Below are 20,655 nucleotides of genomic sequence, written 5' to 3'. Positions count from 1 at the left end.
ATTAAAATTTATACTCATCAAACAACAGCATTAAGAAAATGAATAAGCAAGCCACAGTCTCTGGGAGAAAAATTAGCAAAACATATATACAACAGGGCGCCTGGGTGGTTCAGTCAGTTAAGCGTCTGCCTTCGGTTCAGGTCATGATCCAGGGTCATAAGGTTCCCTGCTCAGTGGGGAGTCTGCTTCTTCCTCTCCCTCCCCCCCACCACTTGTGCTCTCTCAAATAAATAAAATCTTTAAAAAAAATAAAACCATATACACAACAAAGGACTGATATTCCAGTATATAAGGAACTCCTAAACTCCGTGATAAATAAGCAACCTATTTTAAAAATGGGCAAAAGATTTGAACAAATACTTCACAAAAGAAGATGTACAAATAGCCAATAAGCACGTGAAAAACCGCACATGATTAGCCATCAGGGAAATGCAAATTAAATCACAGTAAAAAGATAGCACTACATACCCACTAGAATGGCTAAAATTAAAAAGACTGAAAACAGATGCTGGCAAGGATGTGCAGCAACCAGAGCTCTTACACACTGTAGTGGGAGTGTAAATGGTATAATCACTTTGGAAAAAGATCTATCAGGTTCTTATAAAACTAAACATACACCTACACTATGACCCAGCAATTCTACCTTTTGGTATTTACCCAAGAGAAGTGAAAATATGTGTGGATAAAAAGACTTGTACAAGAATGTTCATGGCCACTTTATTCACAAAAGCCAAAAACTGGAAATAGCCTAGGTGTCTATCAATAGGAAAATGGATAAACTATGGTATATCTACAAAATGTAATACTACTCAGGAATTTTCAAAAAAGAACAAATTACTGATACGCACAACATGGATGAGTCTTAAAAGTATCATGCTAAGTGAAAGAAACCTTACATGAAATTATACAGTGTAAAAGGGCATACATACACTGTATGATTACATTGATGTAAAGTTCCAGAACAAAAAAAAATAATCTATGGTGGAAAAAGAACCATGTTTTCTGGAAGACAGGAATTGAGGGAACTATCTGGAGTGATGGTAATAGTCTATGTCTTGCTAGGGGTTTAGATTAGAGGTGTATGTATTTTCCAAAACTTAGGGAATGTACACTTAAGGTTTATACATTTTATCATGCGTAAATTTTTCCTCAAAAGAAAAAAAATCTGTGAATATTGAATTCTAGCTGATGAACCATTTAGGAGGGAAAGTCCTAGTATCTTAAATTTACTTTGAAGTGCATAAAAGAAATAAGATTGATGAATGGATAGAGAGACAGATGGATGGATGGATGATGGATGAATGGGGAGCGGGGAGAGATAAGTGATACCTGAGGGATATGTGGGAATTTATTGTAAAAATTCAACTTTTCCATATGTTTGAAATTTTTCATAATAAAACATTGCAGAAAACTGTGCTGGATTTTTGCATTACAAAGATGGCTATTCAGGGATATAATTCTGTTGTTTGGCTAGAAATTGTAATGGGACTTGTTTTTTAAACACTGTTAGCCTCTGTGCCTTGCTGGAAAGTAGGGAAAGGAACCTGAAACTGCTTGACAAATAATGTACCTCTATGATAGGCAGAGGAATCTATGAAAACCACATTGAACTGAAGGAAAAAATGTTCTCCTTAACATGGATTCAGATAGTAATTATATGTCCTTGGGAGCTGTGTTTGTGTGTTTGTGTTTCTCTGGTCTAATAGTTACCTACAGGAAATAAGTTGTTTTTTTGTTTGTTTTTTAGAGAGAGACATAGAGAGTACCAGAGCAGGAGCTGGGGGAGACGCAGAGGGAAAGAAAGAGAATCTCAGGCAGGCTCCATGCCCAGCACAGAGACTCATCTCAGGATCCCAAGATCATGACCTGAGCCAAAATCAAGAGTTGGATGCTTAACCAAGTGAGCCACCCAGGCACCCCATGTGGAAGTTATTTGTATAACACACTGACAGAAATCTTGGAAGGTACCAGACTTAGAATCTAAAGCCTACCCTGGGGGTGCCTGGGTGGCTCAGTCGTTAAGCGTCTGCCTTCGGCTCAGGTCATGGTCCCAGGGTCATGGTCCCAGGGTCCTGGGATCGAGGCCCGCATGGGGCTCCCTGCTCGGTGGGAAGCCTGCTTCTTCCTCTCCCACTCCCCCTGCTTGTGTTCCCTCTCTCGCTGTCTCTCTCTCTGTCAAATAAATAAATAAAATCTTTAAAAAATAAATAAATAAATAAATAAATAAAAATAAAGCCTACCCTGGAACTCTCCTGCTTAAGTACACCAGGGTGTAAATCTAGACTGAGAAACTCAAGACTTTGGTGGGAAATATTCTGTAATGGATCACTGCGTCATTGGATTGCCCTATTGGGAGAAGGAGAATTGATATACAAGGATGAAATTAACCACTAAGTAGGAAGTTTCCAAAAAGAGGAGGGCGTATTTGTAGTGGAAGACTTAAAGAAAGGACTCATTGAGGAAGAGAGGGCCACAACCCTCAAGCCAAGAAAACTAGGAACTGGGGTATGCATAGGAATAGGCTTCTGAAGAATTACTATGACAAAAAGTATAATATTGACCAGTATCGGATTGTACTGATCAGACTAATAATCCAGAAGTTTAAGTTAGAAAGTTCTGAAGAAACAATATGAAACAGGTAGACTTTGGAGAGTTACACCTTCTGGAAAGAGACAGATCAAGGAGGAAAAGTGGGCAGAAATGTGGAACGATCGCATTCTTTTATTAAGAAGAAGATGAAAAAAAAAAAAGAAGAAGATGAAGCTGAGAACACAGAAGGAACCTGACCAAGAACTGTTAAAGGTCTCAGTCAGAGTTGTACTCTGCATATTCCATTCCCACTAGCCCTGACAATAGAATACCACCTTAAGGTAATGACAACATAATAAGGAAAAACTACATGAAAAAGAAATAAAAAGGAATGAAGAGTTAAGTCAGAAGAGGAAAATGACATAACGTCTCTGTACTGCAAAAGATGCCAGAAAGGATAAGAATAAACTGACATATAAAAACAGCTAACTATAGCTTGCACTTCTGAGGAAGTTTCTGGGTAATACTGACCTGCTGCTTCTTCCCTGATTCTGGTCAAGTAAACACTGGAAAAAATCATGGAGTAACACATCTACATGGTCTTTCCTGTATTACCCTCACTATCAGTACTTGGAAAGAAGCCACAGAAACAGTCACTATTTGCTCACCCTGTTCTTCCATCATCCTGGATGGGTAGGCTTACCTGGATGGTGCACAGGATAAGGGATGGGGAATAAAATAGGGAGTCAGCAATTATACTTCACTTAATCATCCCCGACCCTTCAATAAAGCATTATATAAACAAGTTTTGTATTGATGGTGTGGAAGAAAATCAAAATCAAAGCGAAAAGAAAATCAATGGAAAGTATGCCTTCCACATATCACCCCTTTCACTGAGATCCATGTGGCAGAAGCAACAATATCATTTCATCAAACATAGTAGGCTCAGAGTTCTAGATGGGGAACAGAAACTAAGTGAGTATAATCCATGACATGATGAATTGTAATGAGGGGCATGGATCACAGAAAGCAAATGCTCAATAGCAGATGGTCAAATCTCCCTCTCCTTAAACATACTAAAGAACTTTTGAAGGGGTGGTAGGACATTTCATCCTACAGAATTCTATATGGCTATCCCTTAGATGTGGTATGTCCTTTATTATTGATACCTGTAAGTAGGAAATATGAAAGGAACATAATTATTCTTCTCTATAAAGATCTTACAATGTACTGGGAAAACAAAACATAAGTAAAATCATTAATTTACAATGCGTATGCTTAATTGTGTAGTAAATTTACGCAATACAGGCTTAGAAAATGAAAAAAATCGGTTCAAGCTGGATTATACACCGAAGGTTTCATGGAAACCATAATTCACCACTTGTTCTTGAATTTACCATTTCTCTGCGTTCCTTGCAGAGTATGTCTTATTCCCCTATCCTTCCTCCTTCACCCACACCCTCAGTCCTAACACTTATCTCAATGCCTGACATTAGCTATATAGGTACTAATTAAATGTTTATTGATTATTCCTCGCTGATCACTCTAGCACTAGCTATTAGTACTTTTATATTTCCTAAGTGAAGACCATTACCATTGCCTTAGTTACTCAAGTCAGAAAGCTGGGTATCAGACTCTTCCTTACCCCTCACTTCTGAATAGGTCCCCAGTCCTTTGTTTTCTATCCCCTTCAGTGCTTTTTAAATCGCTTCTCCTCATTAAAATAGCCTTCATTAGGCCTCCTCATTGTTCCACAAGCCTCCAGTTTTCTACTTTCTGCCTCTTGTCACTCTCCTCAAATCCATTCTCCACAGTGCTGTCAAGTGTTCAATCTAAAAGGGAAATTAAATTTTGTCACTTCAGTATAAAATCCAAATTCCTCAGTATGGTGAAGAGTGAAACCTTCCTAAATTGTTCCCTTTTCTTACTTAAATCTTCTGCCTTACTGCTACTATACTTGTTCCTTTAGTCACAAGGATTTTTGTGCTATTTCCTTTGTGCTAATGCTTTGGGAATATTTTACTCTACGTTTACTCCACTTTGTCTATCCTTTAAGACACAGCTCAAGAATCTTCTCCAGAAAAACAATCTTCCACCTGCTTTCCCTGACTGGAGTAGGCCCCACTCTGTGTATAGTATTTATCACTGTGTTATAATCACTTCTTCATTTTTGTCTTTTCCACTCGTGGCTTTCAAAGTTTATTGACACAGACCTATACAGTATGAAATACATATTTTTAATCACCCCACCCCAGTACACACTGAAATAAAAATTTCATGAAGCAATACCAAACTTTACTATATGCAATATACTCTGGTATTTATTATTCTGTATTATTCTCCTTTTTTTCTAATTCTGGTTTTAATATACTGAACTGATTTCATGGCCCAGTTTAAAAATACTACAACACGGGGCGCCTGGGTGGCTCAGTCGTTAAGCGTCTGCCTTCGGCTCAGGTCATGGTCCCAGGGTCCTGGGATCAAGCCCCACATTGGGCTCCCTGCTCAGCGGGAAGCTTGTTTCTCCCTCTCCCACTCCCCCTGCTTGTGTTCTCTCTCTCGCTCTCTGTCAAATAAATAAATAAAATCTTTAAAAAAAAAATAAAAATACTACAACAGACTGTGAACTCACATAGATTCTTAAGCACGATAGATGCTCACTATAAGTAATTGAGAAAAAGATAAAACAAAAATCTCTGTATCTCTAGGAATTAGTGCAAGGTTAGGCATATAGCGGTAGTCAATAAAAATGTCTGATAAAAAAATAAATACACACCTCTGGGAAGACCATCTTCATAAGTCATCTTTTGCCCCCTATCACTTTCCTTTTTTAGAAATAAGAGTTTCTTACAAGACATTAAATTAAGATGAAAACATAGACATGTAAGCACAGATACAGAGATAGGCAAAACTGGAGAAGGGACTTTAAAGATTGTTGAGTCTGAAGGGCATATTGAGATAGAGAGGCATGATTGCTGAAGGCCAACTGTTAAGTCTTTCAAAAAAGGCTTAATATGGTGAAGTCACTGAAGTCCGGAATATCTGGTCATTGGTTCCAGAGGTCAGAAATCATCTTGTAAATGACCCAAAGATCACTTAAGCTAACCAAATACACAAGATACTGATGCATAGCTCATAGTAACTAATATTTACTACTGAATACTTACTATGTATCAGACAATATCCTAAGCAGTTAATATGAATCTATCCTCAAAACAACCATGTGAAATAGGGCTATCTCATGTTATTATCTCTGTTTCTAAGGGGTGCGTGGGTGGCTCAGTCAGTTGAGCATCTGACTTTTGATTTTGGCTCAGGTCATGATCTCAGGGTCTTGAGATCAAGCCCTGCATTGTGCTCTGTGCTGAGCATGGAGCCTGCTTGGGATTTTCTCTCTTTTCCTCTCTCTCTCCCCCTCTATAAAATAATAAAAAATAAATTTATTTTATTTATTTATTTTTTTTTTTAAAAGATTTTATTTATTTATTTGAGAGAGAGAGAATGAGAGAGAGCACATGAGAGGGGTTAGGGTCAGAGGGAGAAGCAGACTCCCTGCTGAGCAGGGAGCGCGATGCGGGACTCGATCCAGGGACTCCAGGATCATGACCTGAGCTGAAGGCAGTCGCTTAACCAACTGAGCCACCCAGGTGCTCCAAAAATAAATGTATTTTAAATAAAATCTTTAAAAAATAAATAAAGAGCATTGGCATTGGCTAGCATTTTAAATCTCATTATCCTGTGATGATATGATATGTCTATGTGTGCCCATTGTGTTGGGGACATTGATTGTCACACAAGAGATGATACATGAATTTCTTACAGGTCAAATGACACCAGGAAGATATTGGGACTTGAATTGCTTTTGCAGTGTTCCATCCTAAAGGGAGGTCTACTAACAAAGGAGACAAAAGCAGCGAAGAGTCAGAATTTTCTTCTCAGGTTGGTACAAAATGGATGTCCCTTTCAACTCACTGAATAAATTAAGAATGCATGCCATGTGAGAGACAGTAAGGGCACCGATGGCAGCCAATATCAACTGGAGAAGCAAAGATAACCAAAACATAGAGTAGTTAAGTAGCTAGATTCATCTCTCCTCTATTCCTACTTCTAGCCCCCAACACCAGAAGAGCTTGCCTTGAGAAGGAAAGAAAAAATGTCCTAGACCAGACATTCCCCAACCCAATCTTTAGGGGTTTGGAAAAGGAGAAGGAGTGAAAAATTGACTATACTCCCTTCTTCATTTCAAGTGCCTGTGGCTACAAAGCTAGACAGCAATGGAGGAGGTTTTAAAACACTGAAGTTTTAACTAGGATAGGCTAGACTTTGAATAACTTAAAAGATCAGAAAAGTATGGAATCTCCCTGGGGGGAACATAGTATAGTGGAGCAATGACTAGAGAAAAAGAAAGCATTTTAGTTCATACCCCAACCAAGTTCAGATTCCTTAGTAACTTGGTCACATAAAAGAAATAGTAGTATGTAGTTTATGATATAATGTTAAGTGAATGAATCAGAACTTGAAACTGTATGTATGTGGCAAGTACAAATGTATGAGTAATCTGAATATATTAAACAACACCTGGAGCAGATAAGTGAATTTTCTCTAAATCACAATTTTGAATAAGGTCAGCAATGATTGTATATCTAACCAGACCTACTATTACACTTCTTTTTTTTGCCATTTATTTGTTTTAGGAAGTAAAATAAGTTTATTTAGCAAGATTGCTTTTTATAAATCCATGTTGGAAAATAGATACGTGGCCTCCCTCTGTGGACTCGTAAATTAGGGTGGTTGGTTTTTTTCTTTCTTTTTTTTTTGTTTTGTTTTTGGTTTTTTTGGTTGTTATTGTTTTTCAAAGATTAACACCATAGTATTTCAAAGAAGAAGACTAAACAAAGTATGATCTCTCAGTTCCTCCTTTTTCCATTAAAATTTGAGTATTATGCTTGACTTTTTCCATGATCTGTAATCATTCTAGTTTGCAGGGAGCCCATACATATAATTGTTAATAGCGGAGAAATTTTAGAGAACATATTTTTGAGCCCTCCAGTGAAGATTCTTTTAGGCCCACCTGATGTGAAATCATCTACCCTAACCTATTCTATCTCTTACTCTAATTTCTATAGCATCATTGTTAATATTTGTATGAGGACTCTAATTTATAAAGTCTTCCTCTCACATTGGAATATTTTAGGATACTGGCACAGGGTAAGAATCTCCTGGAATTGTTTACAACATATTGATGTCATACTAGGAATATATGTCAATATATATGTTACAATATATATGATGTCATACTAGGAATGCCCTAACCCTTTCTTAACCCAAGCCTGGTAAGAGATAAAAAGTTTATGGCTATCTTTTAAAAATCTCAACCCCATATGACCCCAATGGAAAATATATATGAATTAGATAGCATAAAAATAAAGTAAGGCTCACTAAAGAATGACCTTCTAAATTACAGCTTATTGTTCTTATCTGTCACAATTATGATTTAGGTAAGTACTTATCTTCCTTTAATAAATGGATAAGGTGTTGTGACATACTAAATACATAACTATGCAATTTTCATTTGTGCTTATATATGGGCTCATATACAATTAAATCTCTTAATAGTAAATGAAATTGTCATTTGGCATTTAAACACATTATCTGATTTATTTTTTTAATGCAAAGCAAAGCAAAACTAAGATAATTAAATCATATTGATACTATTTGAAAGAATTGGACATTTGTCATCTCCCTGCTACAGTTCTTCTGTGCATTTTGCTCAAAAGAACAATGTGAAGTTCAAAATCTGAGAATCAAAGAATTTGAAAGTCCACTTAAAAAGGAAAAAATAGCAAAAAAAAATCTTTACTAAATGAAAGAAACATACAATTTAGCTCAGCAGGGCTTCTATACACCCAAGGACAATGTAGATGTGCAGCCACAATTTTTTGAAAAGAAAATTTCTTCCTGGTCTTTCTTGTGATTCTGGCATAGCAAAACTTACATAATACAAAATACTATAATTATTTGTTAATATTTTAAAATATTTTAGGAACCCCTTACAATTGTTCTTACAACGTTTTTTAAATAGAAGTTTTCATTTCTCCAAGTATTTGTTCTTAAATGAGAATATTAGATTTTTTTTTAAAGTCAACATTCAGATTTTTAGGTAAGAATTCATAAAATGAGAATACAACCCAGTATTGCAATAAATAGATAATTCCATTTATATAGGAATTGTCCTTAAGGACCAGGCAGAGAGGGGAGGAAGATAAACAAACCTGAGAGTGGGCCTAAGAAGAAAGGATATGACCAAGCTTAATATTAATGTATTCAAGGGGAGCCTGAGTGGCTCAGTCGTTAAGCGTCTACCTTCAGCTCAGGTCATGATCCCAGGGTCCTGGGATCGAGCCCCGCATCGGGCTCTCTGCTCAGCGGGAAGCCTGCTTCTCCCTCTCCCATTCCCCCTGCTTGTGTTCCCTCTCTCACTGTGTCTCTATTAAATAAATAAATAAAACCTTTAAAAAAAAATATTAATGTATTCAATGTAATACTTCATCTGAATAAAAATCTTTCACAAATGGTAAAAGAATTTGTTCTCACTTCAAGAACTCAGAGATGAAGATAACATAGTTCCAGCCCTGGAGGAGTTATCAATAAGAGGTAAATAAGCTTAAGAGTGGAGAAGGTGATGATTCATAATTATCCCCTAGGAGGACAGATCAGAAAGTGAAGCAATCTTTCTGTGATAAGTAGGCCTACCTTGGTGAGTGAACACAGCAGGCCCCAGATACAGCAGGCCTCAATGAAGCCAACTGGAGAGAAGTGAGAGAAGAGTATAAAAGCCTCACTTGGGGTGAAATGTGGGGCTGCTGCAGGGAACAGCATGGGTTCGCTCCTGTTTGTTGTGGGAAACCCAGGGAGAAAAGGAGGAAGGATGTTATATCCACTCTACCACTTACCCAATACCTCTCCTTCCACTCTGTAAGTATATTCCTGATAGGACCTGGCTTTGGGGAGATGACAGCCTACATCTAGTGACTGAATGTTTGGGTGCTTAACTGATTGAAGGGTAGAGATGGAAGTATAAAAGAGCAGGGTAAGCTGCTGATGAGGAATAGCTAGGCTGTCTTAGAGCTCTGTGAGAAAGCTAGAATCTGGGTTAAAATTTTCTGGGGAAAACCAGGGCTACTGATGATTTGGGCTCGTCTACAAGAATACATGTGTCCTGGAGAATCTTGTCTTTGGAGCTACCAGGGATAAATGTACTCTGGCAAAAGATCATCTCCTGGCAATTGTGTTGATTACCCACCTTAGGCCAGAGCTACTTCCTAGTGACATCCAAAGAACAATTTAATAAGAAGGAAAGGCCTGTACTATACACATGTTGGTAGGATGGGTTGAACATGAATAAGGTGATTTTTAGTCTTTGATTCTAATCACCTGCTGAAGGATGTTTTAAAGCAAAGAAACTTAGCAGTTTCCTTTTTTTTTCTTCAAAGATTCTATTTATTTATTTGTCAGAGAGAGGGAGAACACAAGCAGGAGGAGCGGCAGGCAGAGGGAGAGGGAGAAGCAGGCTCCCCGCTGAGCAGGGAGCCCGATGTGGGACTCGATCCCAGGACTCTGGGATCATGACTTGAGCTGAAGACAGACACCTAACCGACTGAGCCACCCAGATATCCCGAAACTTAGCAGTTTCCAATCCCAAGAACCATGAAGTGCTGGAAAAAAAGTGGAAGCTTAGTTGTTTGGGGGACAACTTGTGTTCTTGATGGTATTACTACAAAATCATTTAACAAACATTTAATAGATGTCAATCATGTGCCAGACGCAATGACTTTTTCCAAAGTAAAGTATTTCATGAAGGAAATTAGCCCTTTCAATAGCAAGAATGGAAAGAAAAAAGTAGAAAAACAAAGGACCAAACAGAGATACCAACAGTATCACATCTATCAGTATCTTGCTGAGAAGCCTGAAACAAGAATGTGGGATGAAGTCAGGGATTTTCAGGGGAGCACAGGTGATTTACTTGGGTGGGATATATTAAAAAATAGTATTCATATTCTTTTTTGTCTAAAAAATAAAAGGTTAACAATAGTAATATTTAATATAGGAATGAAGATTAATAAAAATATATTAGATATATATTTATATGGAGATATGAACAAAAGTTTTTATGCATATGTTACCAAATAAAAAAAGATGGCAGTGATTAGATTACCTGATTTCTAAAATCACTATGCTTTAAGTTCTGGTTCTATATTATTCAAAGTACTTTAGTTTCTCTTAAACTACATTTAAAAATCATACCATATCTATAATAACATAAACTTCCTCATATACAACAAAATTTAATTTTACAAAGATGTGAAACAGTAAACCTTTCATTATTTAAATGCATCCTAACCCTACCAACACACCCTTCTTACCTTATGAAGCAGGTTCTCTCTGTATTATATGATGCCAGTTGGCATGACCCTTTCTTCCTCTTAGCTCATTCAAGAGACAGGCAAAAGGATTCTCTGAGAGCCCTGTGTTGATGAGATTAGCAACAAACTTAAAGTCTGGATTCCCTCTAGCAAAATTGTCAGAATTCTTTACATTTTACTAATTTGTGCAGTGACTGGTTGGTTTGGTTTGCTGATAACCATATATATATGTATATATATATATTTCCTCAAAATTCTGATTTATAAAAAAATTTAGAAGAAACACTATCATAAAGCTAAACTATTTTATTTTACAATTCTTTTAAGGGATGGGTTTATGAACGAAACATTTAACTAATGGCATTATATAGCTGGTATATTGTGTCTATATGATAGAAGTTAAGAATCTTTCTATGCATAGTAATATGAGTAAATAGATCACAAAGAAGTTGGCTGAAAACCAGTCCATTAAAATGACAGTTTCCAAAATAACGTGAATGTACTTAACACTACTAAACTGTGTTTAAAAATGATTAAAATGGTCGGGGCACCTGGGTGGCTCAGTTGGTTAAGCATCTGCCTTCAGCTCAGGTCATGATCCCAGGGTCCTGGGATTGAGCCCAAACTGGGCTCCCTGCTCAGTGGGGAACCTGCTCCTTCCTCTCTCTCTGCCCACCCTCCCCCTGCTTGTGCTCTCTCAAATAAATAAATAAAGTCTTAAAACTAGTACTAGTTTGTATTCCTATGGTAGTGTATGAGAGTTACAAAATGGAGTGTGCAAATTGTTGGCAATGTGTGTCTTTAAGTTATTCTAATATTTTCGATAAGAACTGATCTATTTTTATTTTATTTTAACTCTTATGAAAATCAAGTAGGTGGGTAGGGCATTCTGGGTAATTGGTCTGGGAATTGAAACTCATTGCCTCCCCACACCCCTATTAGTGCTATGAACTAAACAAATGAGTTAACTAGCTATTGTTACTTACCTGTAGAAAGGTATATATTTTGAAATAAAAATACATTAAGTATCTGCATTTTTCTTTTAGATCCCAGATTTCCTATACGCATTGTCTGATGTCCATCTCTTTAATACCATGTTTTTTTAAAAAAAAAATCTCTTCTGGAGGTTTCCACACAGGATTCCAAAATTTACTAGTCCGTATGTGCTTGAACCTATATCAAACATGTGGTTGCCAGTTCATTCCTAATAGTGAAATACGGCTTTTTCCTTGGAGAAAAATGCCTTTTCCAAACATCCTATTCTAGAATAAATATTATCATACTACTATCACTTCATATTAACATATAATTTTAGAGTTTAGAAACCTCTTTCATAAATATTGTTCCATTTGATTTTCACAACCCAGGTGTGGTGACTGGAAGGATAGTTTTATTTTCACTTAATAGATGAAACAAGGTTACATGATCATGAAGTAGTAGAAATGAGACTAGCAGGGAATTGAACTTTCCACAGCCCTTTACTGCCTCTTCCATATGTATAAGGACAGCATATCCCTTTTGCAGAAATTTTATTCCATGGTGGTTAACATTTACCTCCTAAATCCCCTTTAGAACAAGGTAAAATAAAATTTAAAAAGAGAGGGGAAAACCCTGCAAAAAAAGAAAATGTCTTTTTCCTTTTTGGTAATTTACTATTACCTTTCTGAAAGAAGTCATTCTTTTAGAATAACTGTACCTAAGCACATATTCCGTGGCATTGTAAAAAATATGTGTGAACAATTCTAAAGATTTTATTTATTTATTTGACAGAGAGAGAGAGAGAACACAAGCAGAGGGAGAAGCAGGCAGAGGTAGAGGGTGAAGCAGGCTCCCCGCTGAGCAGGGAGCCCGATGTGGGGCTCAATCCCAGGACTCCGGGATCATGACCTGAGCTGAAGGAAGATGCCCAACCGATTGAGCCACCCAGGCGCCCCTGTGTGAACAATTCTAAGGACAATATAAAACTATAACCTCAGGGTGCCTGGGTGGCTGTCAGTTAAGTATTCCACTCTCAATCTTGGCTCAGGTCATGATCTCAGCGTCATCAGTTCAAGCCCCGCATCGGGCTCCATGCTTAGCATGGAGTTTGCTTGTCCCTCTCCCTCTGCTCCTCCCCCTGCTTGCACTCTCTCTCTCTCTCTCTCTCAAAATAAATTAATGAATAAAATCTTAAAAAAAACCCTATAACCTCAATTCTGTAAGCAGATCATACTAAATGCTAGTCACACAATATATGTTTAATTGTACTTCTTCATATTCATCTTATTTCTTATTTATATTTATCATATATAGGTTTCATTACATTTCTTCCCTACAACTAACCATAAAGTCACACGACTAATCTATTTCAGATTTGCTTACTTTCTTATTATAAGGATAATTGCTTGTCAGCTATTGGCCAACCTACAAATAAGGTGGTTTTGTAAAGAAACAAGTCTTGCCATTTTGGAAAAAAAAACGATTATTAAAAAAAAGATCGTTTTCCTTTTTTGATACATAATGTCATTAATAGCAGATTTCAGTTTTCTTCTTAACATTAGGATGGTAATTTCTTGTGCTTCATTAAGGTGTAAAGAAAGATCTGAGCATTCTCCGTACCTTTTCTGATCTTTATCTTCAAGAGGGCCATCTCCATGCAGCTGAACAAATACTGGGCTGAGTATCTGGAGAAATGAACTCTTACATAGGCTGTATACTGAGTGTGACCTTGGACAATTTCTCTTTTCTGGGCTTTAATGTCCTTATTTCTAAAATGAGAGGAAGTGTTAGTTCTAGACTCTCATTCCAAGCGTCCATTTTAGCTCTAGCAATAGCATTGTAAAGCCTATTAACCAACATTTGCTGAGACAAGGCATTTTAGGGTCTAGACAATGTTGTGAGAATATTTATGGACACCCAAATAATGCCTTAACTTCTGGGACAAAAAAGTTTCAACAATTATTAATTACCAATAAGCCCTAAGACCCAAATCGGGAAGCATCCTGTGATGTGGTTCAGGCCACTAGGACTTGAGACATGTAGGACAGATCAGGCCACTTGAGGTATTACTAGGTAATAATTTCCACGCACCAATGGTTGCCTAGTAATCCTAAGAGTGAAAGCAGAGTACCTAAGTATTACACTATACTGCTTAAAAACACGACAAAAGAAAAAATAAGAATTTACTGCAAAAGTAGAAACAAAATAAGCGTAAATTTCTCCTGCAACTGCAACTCAATCCCTACATTTTACCGACATAAACCTAGGCCTCAGGTGTTTGTGCAGGCCAAGGGGAAAGTTTTTCTACCAGTCTCCCAAACATCGCTGGCGGAATAGAAAACAGCTTTACGGTATTTATATCATTCAAATCCAATCCCAAAGAAACTCTCGACGGGTGAGCCAGCGAGCATCTTAACATAGACGGCCCCTTACGCGGCCTGCTCCCCCGCTTCGGGCCTGCAGAGTGGCTGACTGCAGTCGCGGTGGCTAGGCAACGGTCGGAGCATTCCCCGCGGTGTCAGCCCCGCCCCTGGAGGTGCTTCCACCTCCCGGCGCCTCGAATCCCCTCCTCTCATTGGCTAGAGACCTGCCAGAGGTGGGCGGGGGAAATGCGTCAGAGAATGAGCTCACTTCCGGCCAGGGAGCGCGCGGGTTGATTCGTCCTTCCTCAGCCGCGGGTGCTCGCAGCTCGGAAATGGCGGGTAAGTTCCCGGGAAAAGTTTACCAAGGGAAGGGGGCGGGTAGGTTTGGGAAAGAACGCCGAGACCGTGGTGACAGTGCCCTCCTGGAACTTTCCGGCTCCGGCCTGGGTTCCAGAAGGCTTGCTTCAGCCTGAAAGCACGGAACTCTCCGCCCAGCTCCCTGTTGGCCGAGGTTCGTGCCCCCGCCCCCAACTACTCGGGGTTCTGTGCCTTCTGCGAAGAACTCGGCCCCTGCGGAGGGCCCAAGAAGCCCGGGGAAAGAGTCGCGATTTGGCTTCTTAGGTGCCAGATGCCTTGAGGCCTGTTTATCTTCTCGTTCTTTTTTTGCACTACTGCCTGAGCCGCAGTAGTTTGGGTCTGTTCCCGCCAGCTGATTTTAATGTTCAGATCGTCCTCCTCTTCCAGGTCTCCCTCCACCTTCCACTACAGTCAACTTCTGAGCTGGCGCATTGCTGCCTTGCCTCGCACTAGGGCTCTCACTTGAACCTTGACTTCGCAGTCGTCTTTTTAATCTCTCGCGCTTTGGTATTTCTAGGATCGATTTAGAATTCCTTTGAGAAAGATTGTTCTTGCATTCTTCCTTCATCTAAACTTCTCATAGTATTTTATACTATAATTTTCATGTTCATTCTGTTCTTTTTTTTGGTCTCTTCAGTTTGCAGCATTTAACTAATAATTGCTATTTTGTACGTGTATTAAGACTGTTTTTGGTGTGAGTATATACTTTTTTCCAGTTACATATCTTTTGAAGTGATGGACAGTTTCGACTTTTATCTTTTCCCAGTGCCTTCGTAGTAGTCTTACTACACTTTTATGGATATGCTGGATAGACAGGCTATCACGTGAGCTCTACAGATATTTAAAGGATTCTTCTACCAGATAGTGATTCTGGGATCTTGGGGGTACACTGGTACTATAAAAGAGGGGGAACATACGTATTGTGTACGGTGTACATATAGTAAGAATTACACCTAAATTTGAATCTCTGCCTCACCACTCAGTAGTTGGGTGCACTTAAGCAGTTAAGCCTCTTTCTAAGCCTGAGCGTTTTAATATTAAATGGGGCTGATATACTATTTACTTGTCTAATAGATTTGTGGGGATTAAGTCAATGTATGATTTCACAAGTTAAATTTTGTTGCTTACAGCATATATAATTCCTTGAAATGGGTTCTTTTATCTCAATTTTATGGATTAGGAGATTAGGGTCAGAGGAGTCAAGTAATGTGCTCTAGTTCTAGTTCACAGACCTGGTAAGTAAGTGGTGAAGCCTGGATTTCATTCCAGGAATTCTGACAACAGACAATCTATACTGCCTCAGATGTTCCCTATTTTCTGTGTATGTATGTTTTAACCACTTGTTAAAGTTTATGGCATGTCATTGTACCTTTCTTTTGTTTCTGCTCATGACTTCTTTTTTCCTGAATTTTTACGATTTTTATGTTCATTTTGTCAGGAGATTTATTGTCATCTTTGCTTGAAAGTTTATCTGGATTGCTTCCATTTTTAGTTTGTAGCCCATAGTTTATGACTTTGTACACATATGGTTAAAAAAAACTTTTTTTTTTAATACAGTGGAAATTTTCTTTCCTAACCCTGTCCCCACTCCTTCTCTCTAATCTTAGAGATAACCACGATTACCAGTTTCTTGTGTGTCCTTTCTGAGATAATCTATGCATTATCAGTTGATGGTTTTTAAATAGTTCATCTGAAGTACTCTGGCTAGAATTTTTCCAGTAGTAGAGATGAAATGCTATTGTAATTATCAAAGAATATTCTCACCTTGTGTCTTGGTGGAGCAGTGGCACATTTTTTATATTTTAAAAAACTGCTTAGGTATAAATCCTAACAGGTAATATTTATTAGTATTAAATATAAAGAAATGTCAGTAGTTATGTTAATTTTCAGATTTATTTATTTATGTAAAGCAAGCCCAGTTCATAAGCCTCTGACAAAAATGATGTTTTTCCTGTTTTATAATGAGGCAGTCATACTCAGTATATTTATTTTAGGATTATATGGAGAATGACCTGCGCTTTTATGATCTATTAGCAGTTTTATTTATTTGTTTGACAGAAGGAGACAGCGAGGGAGGGAACACAAGCAGGGGGAGTGGGAGGGGGAGAAGCAGGCTTCCCACCAAGCGGGGAGCCCGATGTGGGGCTTGATCCCAGGACCCTAGAACCATGACCTGAGCCGAAGGCAGTCACTTAACCAACTGAGCCACCCAGGTGCCCCTATTAGCATGTTTTAAATCTTCCTTTTATTCCACTTCTAATAAGAACCCTCTGTAGGTTTGACTATTTAAACCATTTCCAACAAGACCTTTTAAAAACTTTCCCTTAGGATTTGGTGCTATGGAGAAATTTTTGGTTGAGTACAAGAGTGCAGTGGAGAAGAAACTGGCAGAGTACAAATGTAACACCAACACAGCAATTGAACTAAAATTAGGTATGTATGCTATTTCTAAGTGGTATTATGTATGTACTGTGTGTTCATATATAATCTTTTTTTTAAGATTTGAAGTAGAATTTTATGTAAGAGCAGTTCATGTAAATGTATAGTTTTCTGTATGTATTGAACACATTCAGATTTTATTCAGTCTTCATTTATGTCGTGGAGTGGATAGATGTTTAAGAGGTGGCAGAGTTTACATTTAGGAAGTACAGCATGGCAAAAAATGATAGGTGTAAGTGTTCTCAGGCTCTTAAAAATATTTACCTTTACATTTTTGCTTATAAAAATGGTAGGCCGTAGTGTTGGTGAGGATGTGGAAAAACACTCATTGCTGATGGGAATGTAAAATGATGCAACTACTTTGGAAAACAGTTTGGCAGGTTCTTAAAAAGTTAAATGCACTATATGACCCAGCAGTTCTACTCCTAGGGATCTACTCAAGAGAAATGAAAACATATGTCTGTACACAAACTGTACATGAATATTCATAGCAGCGTTATTCACAGTAGTCCAAAATGAAACAACCCAGATCTCCATCAACTGGTAATAGAATAAACAAAGTATGATGTATCTATATGATGGAATACTACTTGACAATAAAAAGGAATGAAGGTCTGACACATCCTACAAAATGGGTGAACTCAAAAATATTCTAAGTGAAAGAAAACAGACAAGAACCCCCCCATATACAATATGATTCTATTTGTATGAAATGTTTGGAAAAGGCAAATCCAGAGACAGAAGATAGAATGGTAGTTGCCTGAGGCTGACTGAGAATAATGATTGCAAATGGGCATGAGATTTCTTTTGGGGACAATGGCAATGTTTTAAAATTAGAGTGTGGCAATGGTCACACAATTCTAAATTTACTAAAAATTACTGAATTGTATGCTTAAAATAAGTACGTTTTATGGTATGTAAATTATACCTTAACAAAGCTTTTTTTTTTTTAAGATTTTATTTACTTACTTGAGAGAGAGCAAGCCAGAGAGCAAGCACGAACAGTGGGGAGGAGCAGAGGGAGAGGGAGAAGCAGACTCCCTGCTGATCAGGCAGCCCAGTATGGGGCTCAGTCCCAGGACCCCAGGATCATGACCTGAGCCAAAGGCAGACGCTTAACCAACTGAGCCCCCAGGTGCCCCTCAATAAAGCTATTTTAAAAAATAGTTATATGCACATGAATTCTGGTTCCATCACTTTCTGTGGCTGTTTCCTTATCTTATAATGAAGTTAACTGTACTTACTTTTATAGTGGTTATAAAAATTAAATGTAAGGTTAAGTACAAATAAAGTGCATAATCAGGTTGACTTCTAGAAATTCTCAATAAATGTTAGCTTCTACTGTTTAAAATAATACAAGCATAACAAAAACATAAGGTGACAAAGAAGGTACCCCTCACTACAGAGATAATACTTATCTAGATTTTTTTGTGTGTGCATGCATAAAATTACTTTTCTAAAACCAAGATCCTGTTTAAGGCTGTGTACATACCTGTTTTCCATAGTGGCTACTCCATTTTGCATTTCCACCAGCAGCAGCAGCACATAGGTTCCAATTTCTCTACATCCTTGTCAATGCTTGTTATTGTCTGTGGATTTTTTACTGTATTTTTTAAACTATTTTTTAATTTGACAATGAAAACTGATTTTTAATTCTAAGAAAAGTATATACTTTAAGAGAATCAGCCCTTATTTATTTATTTTTTTTTTAGATTTTATTTCTTTACTTGACAGAGCACAAGCAAGGGGAGCGGGAACAGGATAGGGAGAAGCGGGCTCCCCGCTGAGCAGGGAGCCCAATGCTGGGCTCGAACCCATGACCCTGGGATCATGACCTGAGCTGACCGAGCCACCCAGGAACCCTGAATCAGCCCTTATTTTATCATATATTGCAAATATGAGTTTTTGTTTCATGTCTTACAAAAAGGCCCTCCCTACTCTAAGATTATAAAGCAGTTTATCCATTGTTTCTCTAATATTTTTTGGATTTTTTCTTTTTTAAATCGAAACTTTTGAATCTAACTTGGTATAACACATGAGGTAGGAATCCAGCTTTGCTTTCTCAGATGAGTTAGCCCATTATCCACCTGCCAGTTTAAGTTGTCTTTTCATTAATGATTTAAAATTTCTCTTTTATCATATTAAAGTATCATATATTCTTGGCTGGCTTTTGGGCCTTTTTTTGGTCCTTGAGCCATTAGTGTACTGTTATAATAAATGTTATAATTAATATATGGTGTGACTGGGTCCCCTCTTGTTACTCTTCAGGAGTTTTACTAAGTTTTCTCTAATGTTTGTTCTTCTAGATGAACATTTTATCAAGTTCAAAAAAGATTTTTTGATTTTTTAATTTGCGATCCTATTAAGTTTAATGTAGGGAGAATCAAAATCCTTACATTGTTGAGTCTTTCCTTGCTAATAGCAAGAATATTTTTCTGTTTATTCAAGTCTTATGTCCATGACGCCTGGGTGGCTCAGTTGTTAAGCATCTGCCTTCGGCTTGGTTAGTGATCCCAGGGTTCTGGGATTGAGCCCTGCATCAGCCTCCCTGTTCAGCAGGAGGCCTGCTTCTCCCTCTCCCCCTGCTTGTGTTCCCTCTCTCGCTGTCTCTCTCTCTCTCTGTCAAATAAATAAATAAAATTTTTAAAAAATAAATAAGAGTTTTAAACTTTATAGATGATAAACATTTCTTATTAAGTTTATTTCTAGGTAATTTCATCTATGTTATTGCTGTTATAAATGAGATTTTTTTTCCATTATATTTTTCATCTTTATTAATAGTGTGTGAGAAAACTGTGGAAAATAATTTTTAATATATATTTTTTCCCTGCATCAAAATCCAGGTTACTTAGTAACTCAGGTTCTACACATACATGACAGCTAAAACTGACTGGGTTATTTCATTATTCTAATCTCTTATAGTCATAGTGATAACTTGCTTCCTCAAGCCGACCTTCCTTCCTTCCTCCATTTTTTTCCCAGCCCTCCTGTCCCAACTCCCTCCCTTCGACTTTCTCTGGACAAATGTTTATTGAAACTTACTATGTGACAGGCACTGTGCTTGGCACATGGGATAACTTGAACTCTTGACTGCATATCCATAATCCCACTAAGGTTTATCCCAAGATTCTTCCTCTTACAGAAGCTCTTTTCACTTTGTGTGTGAGGGATTGACAGACACATTTTTTTCACAGAGGTTCCGTGCTTTGGGGTAGGTTACTGTAGAAAAGAGTGAACCTTTTTTTCTATATTTCATTTTAACCATTTTTAAGTGTACAGTTAGGTAGCATTAATTGCTTTCACAATATTGTGTAACCATTAGTTCTATTTCCAAAATTTTTTCATCACCCCAGACAGAAACTTTGTACCTATTTAGCAGTAAATCCCCATTTACTTTTCCTCTCCAGTCCTTGGTAATCTCTAATCTACTTAGTCTCTATGGATTTACCTGTTCTAGGTATTTTAAATGGAATCTACTTTGTCTTTATGGACTTACCTGTTCTAGATATTTTAAATGGTATCACAACATTATTTGTCCTTTTGTGTGTGTGGCTTATTTCACTTAG

At 37.6% G+C, this 20,655-nt stretch overlaps 2 protein-coding genes across 2 annotated transcripts in view; one reads left to right on the top strand and one right to left on the bottom strand.

Annotated features, from left to right (window-relative positions):
* The window catches only part of SLC25A12 (solute carrier family 25 member 12), a 198,042-nt gene that overhangs the window by 108,877 nt on the left and 68,510 nt on the right, over nt 1-20,655 (bottom strand). The window lies entirely within an intron of this gene.
* Nucleotides 13,715-20,655, top strand: part of HAT1 (histone acetyltransferase 1) — a 62,921-nt gene continuing 55,980 nt past the window's right edge. The window contains exons 1-2 of the mRNA XM_032408179.1: nt 13,715-14,632; nt 16,979-17,083. Coding sequence (XP_032264070.1) covers nt 14,626-14,632; nt 16,979-17,083 — 112 coding nt within the window. The 5' untranslated portion in view covers nt 13,715-14,625. The remainder of the gene's footprint in view (nt 14,633-16,978; nt 17,084-20,655) is intronic.

This window comes from Phoca vitulina, unplaced genomic scaffold, assembly GCF_004348235.1.
Source record: "Phoca vitulina isolate PV1807 unplaced genomic scaffold, GSC_HSeal_1.0 scaffold1, whole genome shotgun sequence".
Taxonomy (NCBI): domain Eukaryota; kingdom Metazoa; phylum Chordata; class Mammalia; order Carnivora; family Phocidae; genus Phoca; species Phoca vitulina.
This window is presented reverse-complemented; position numbering and strand designations above follow the sequence as displayed.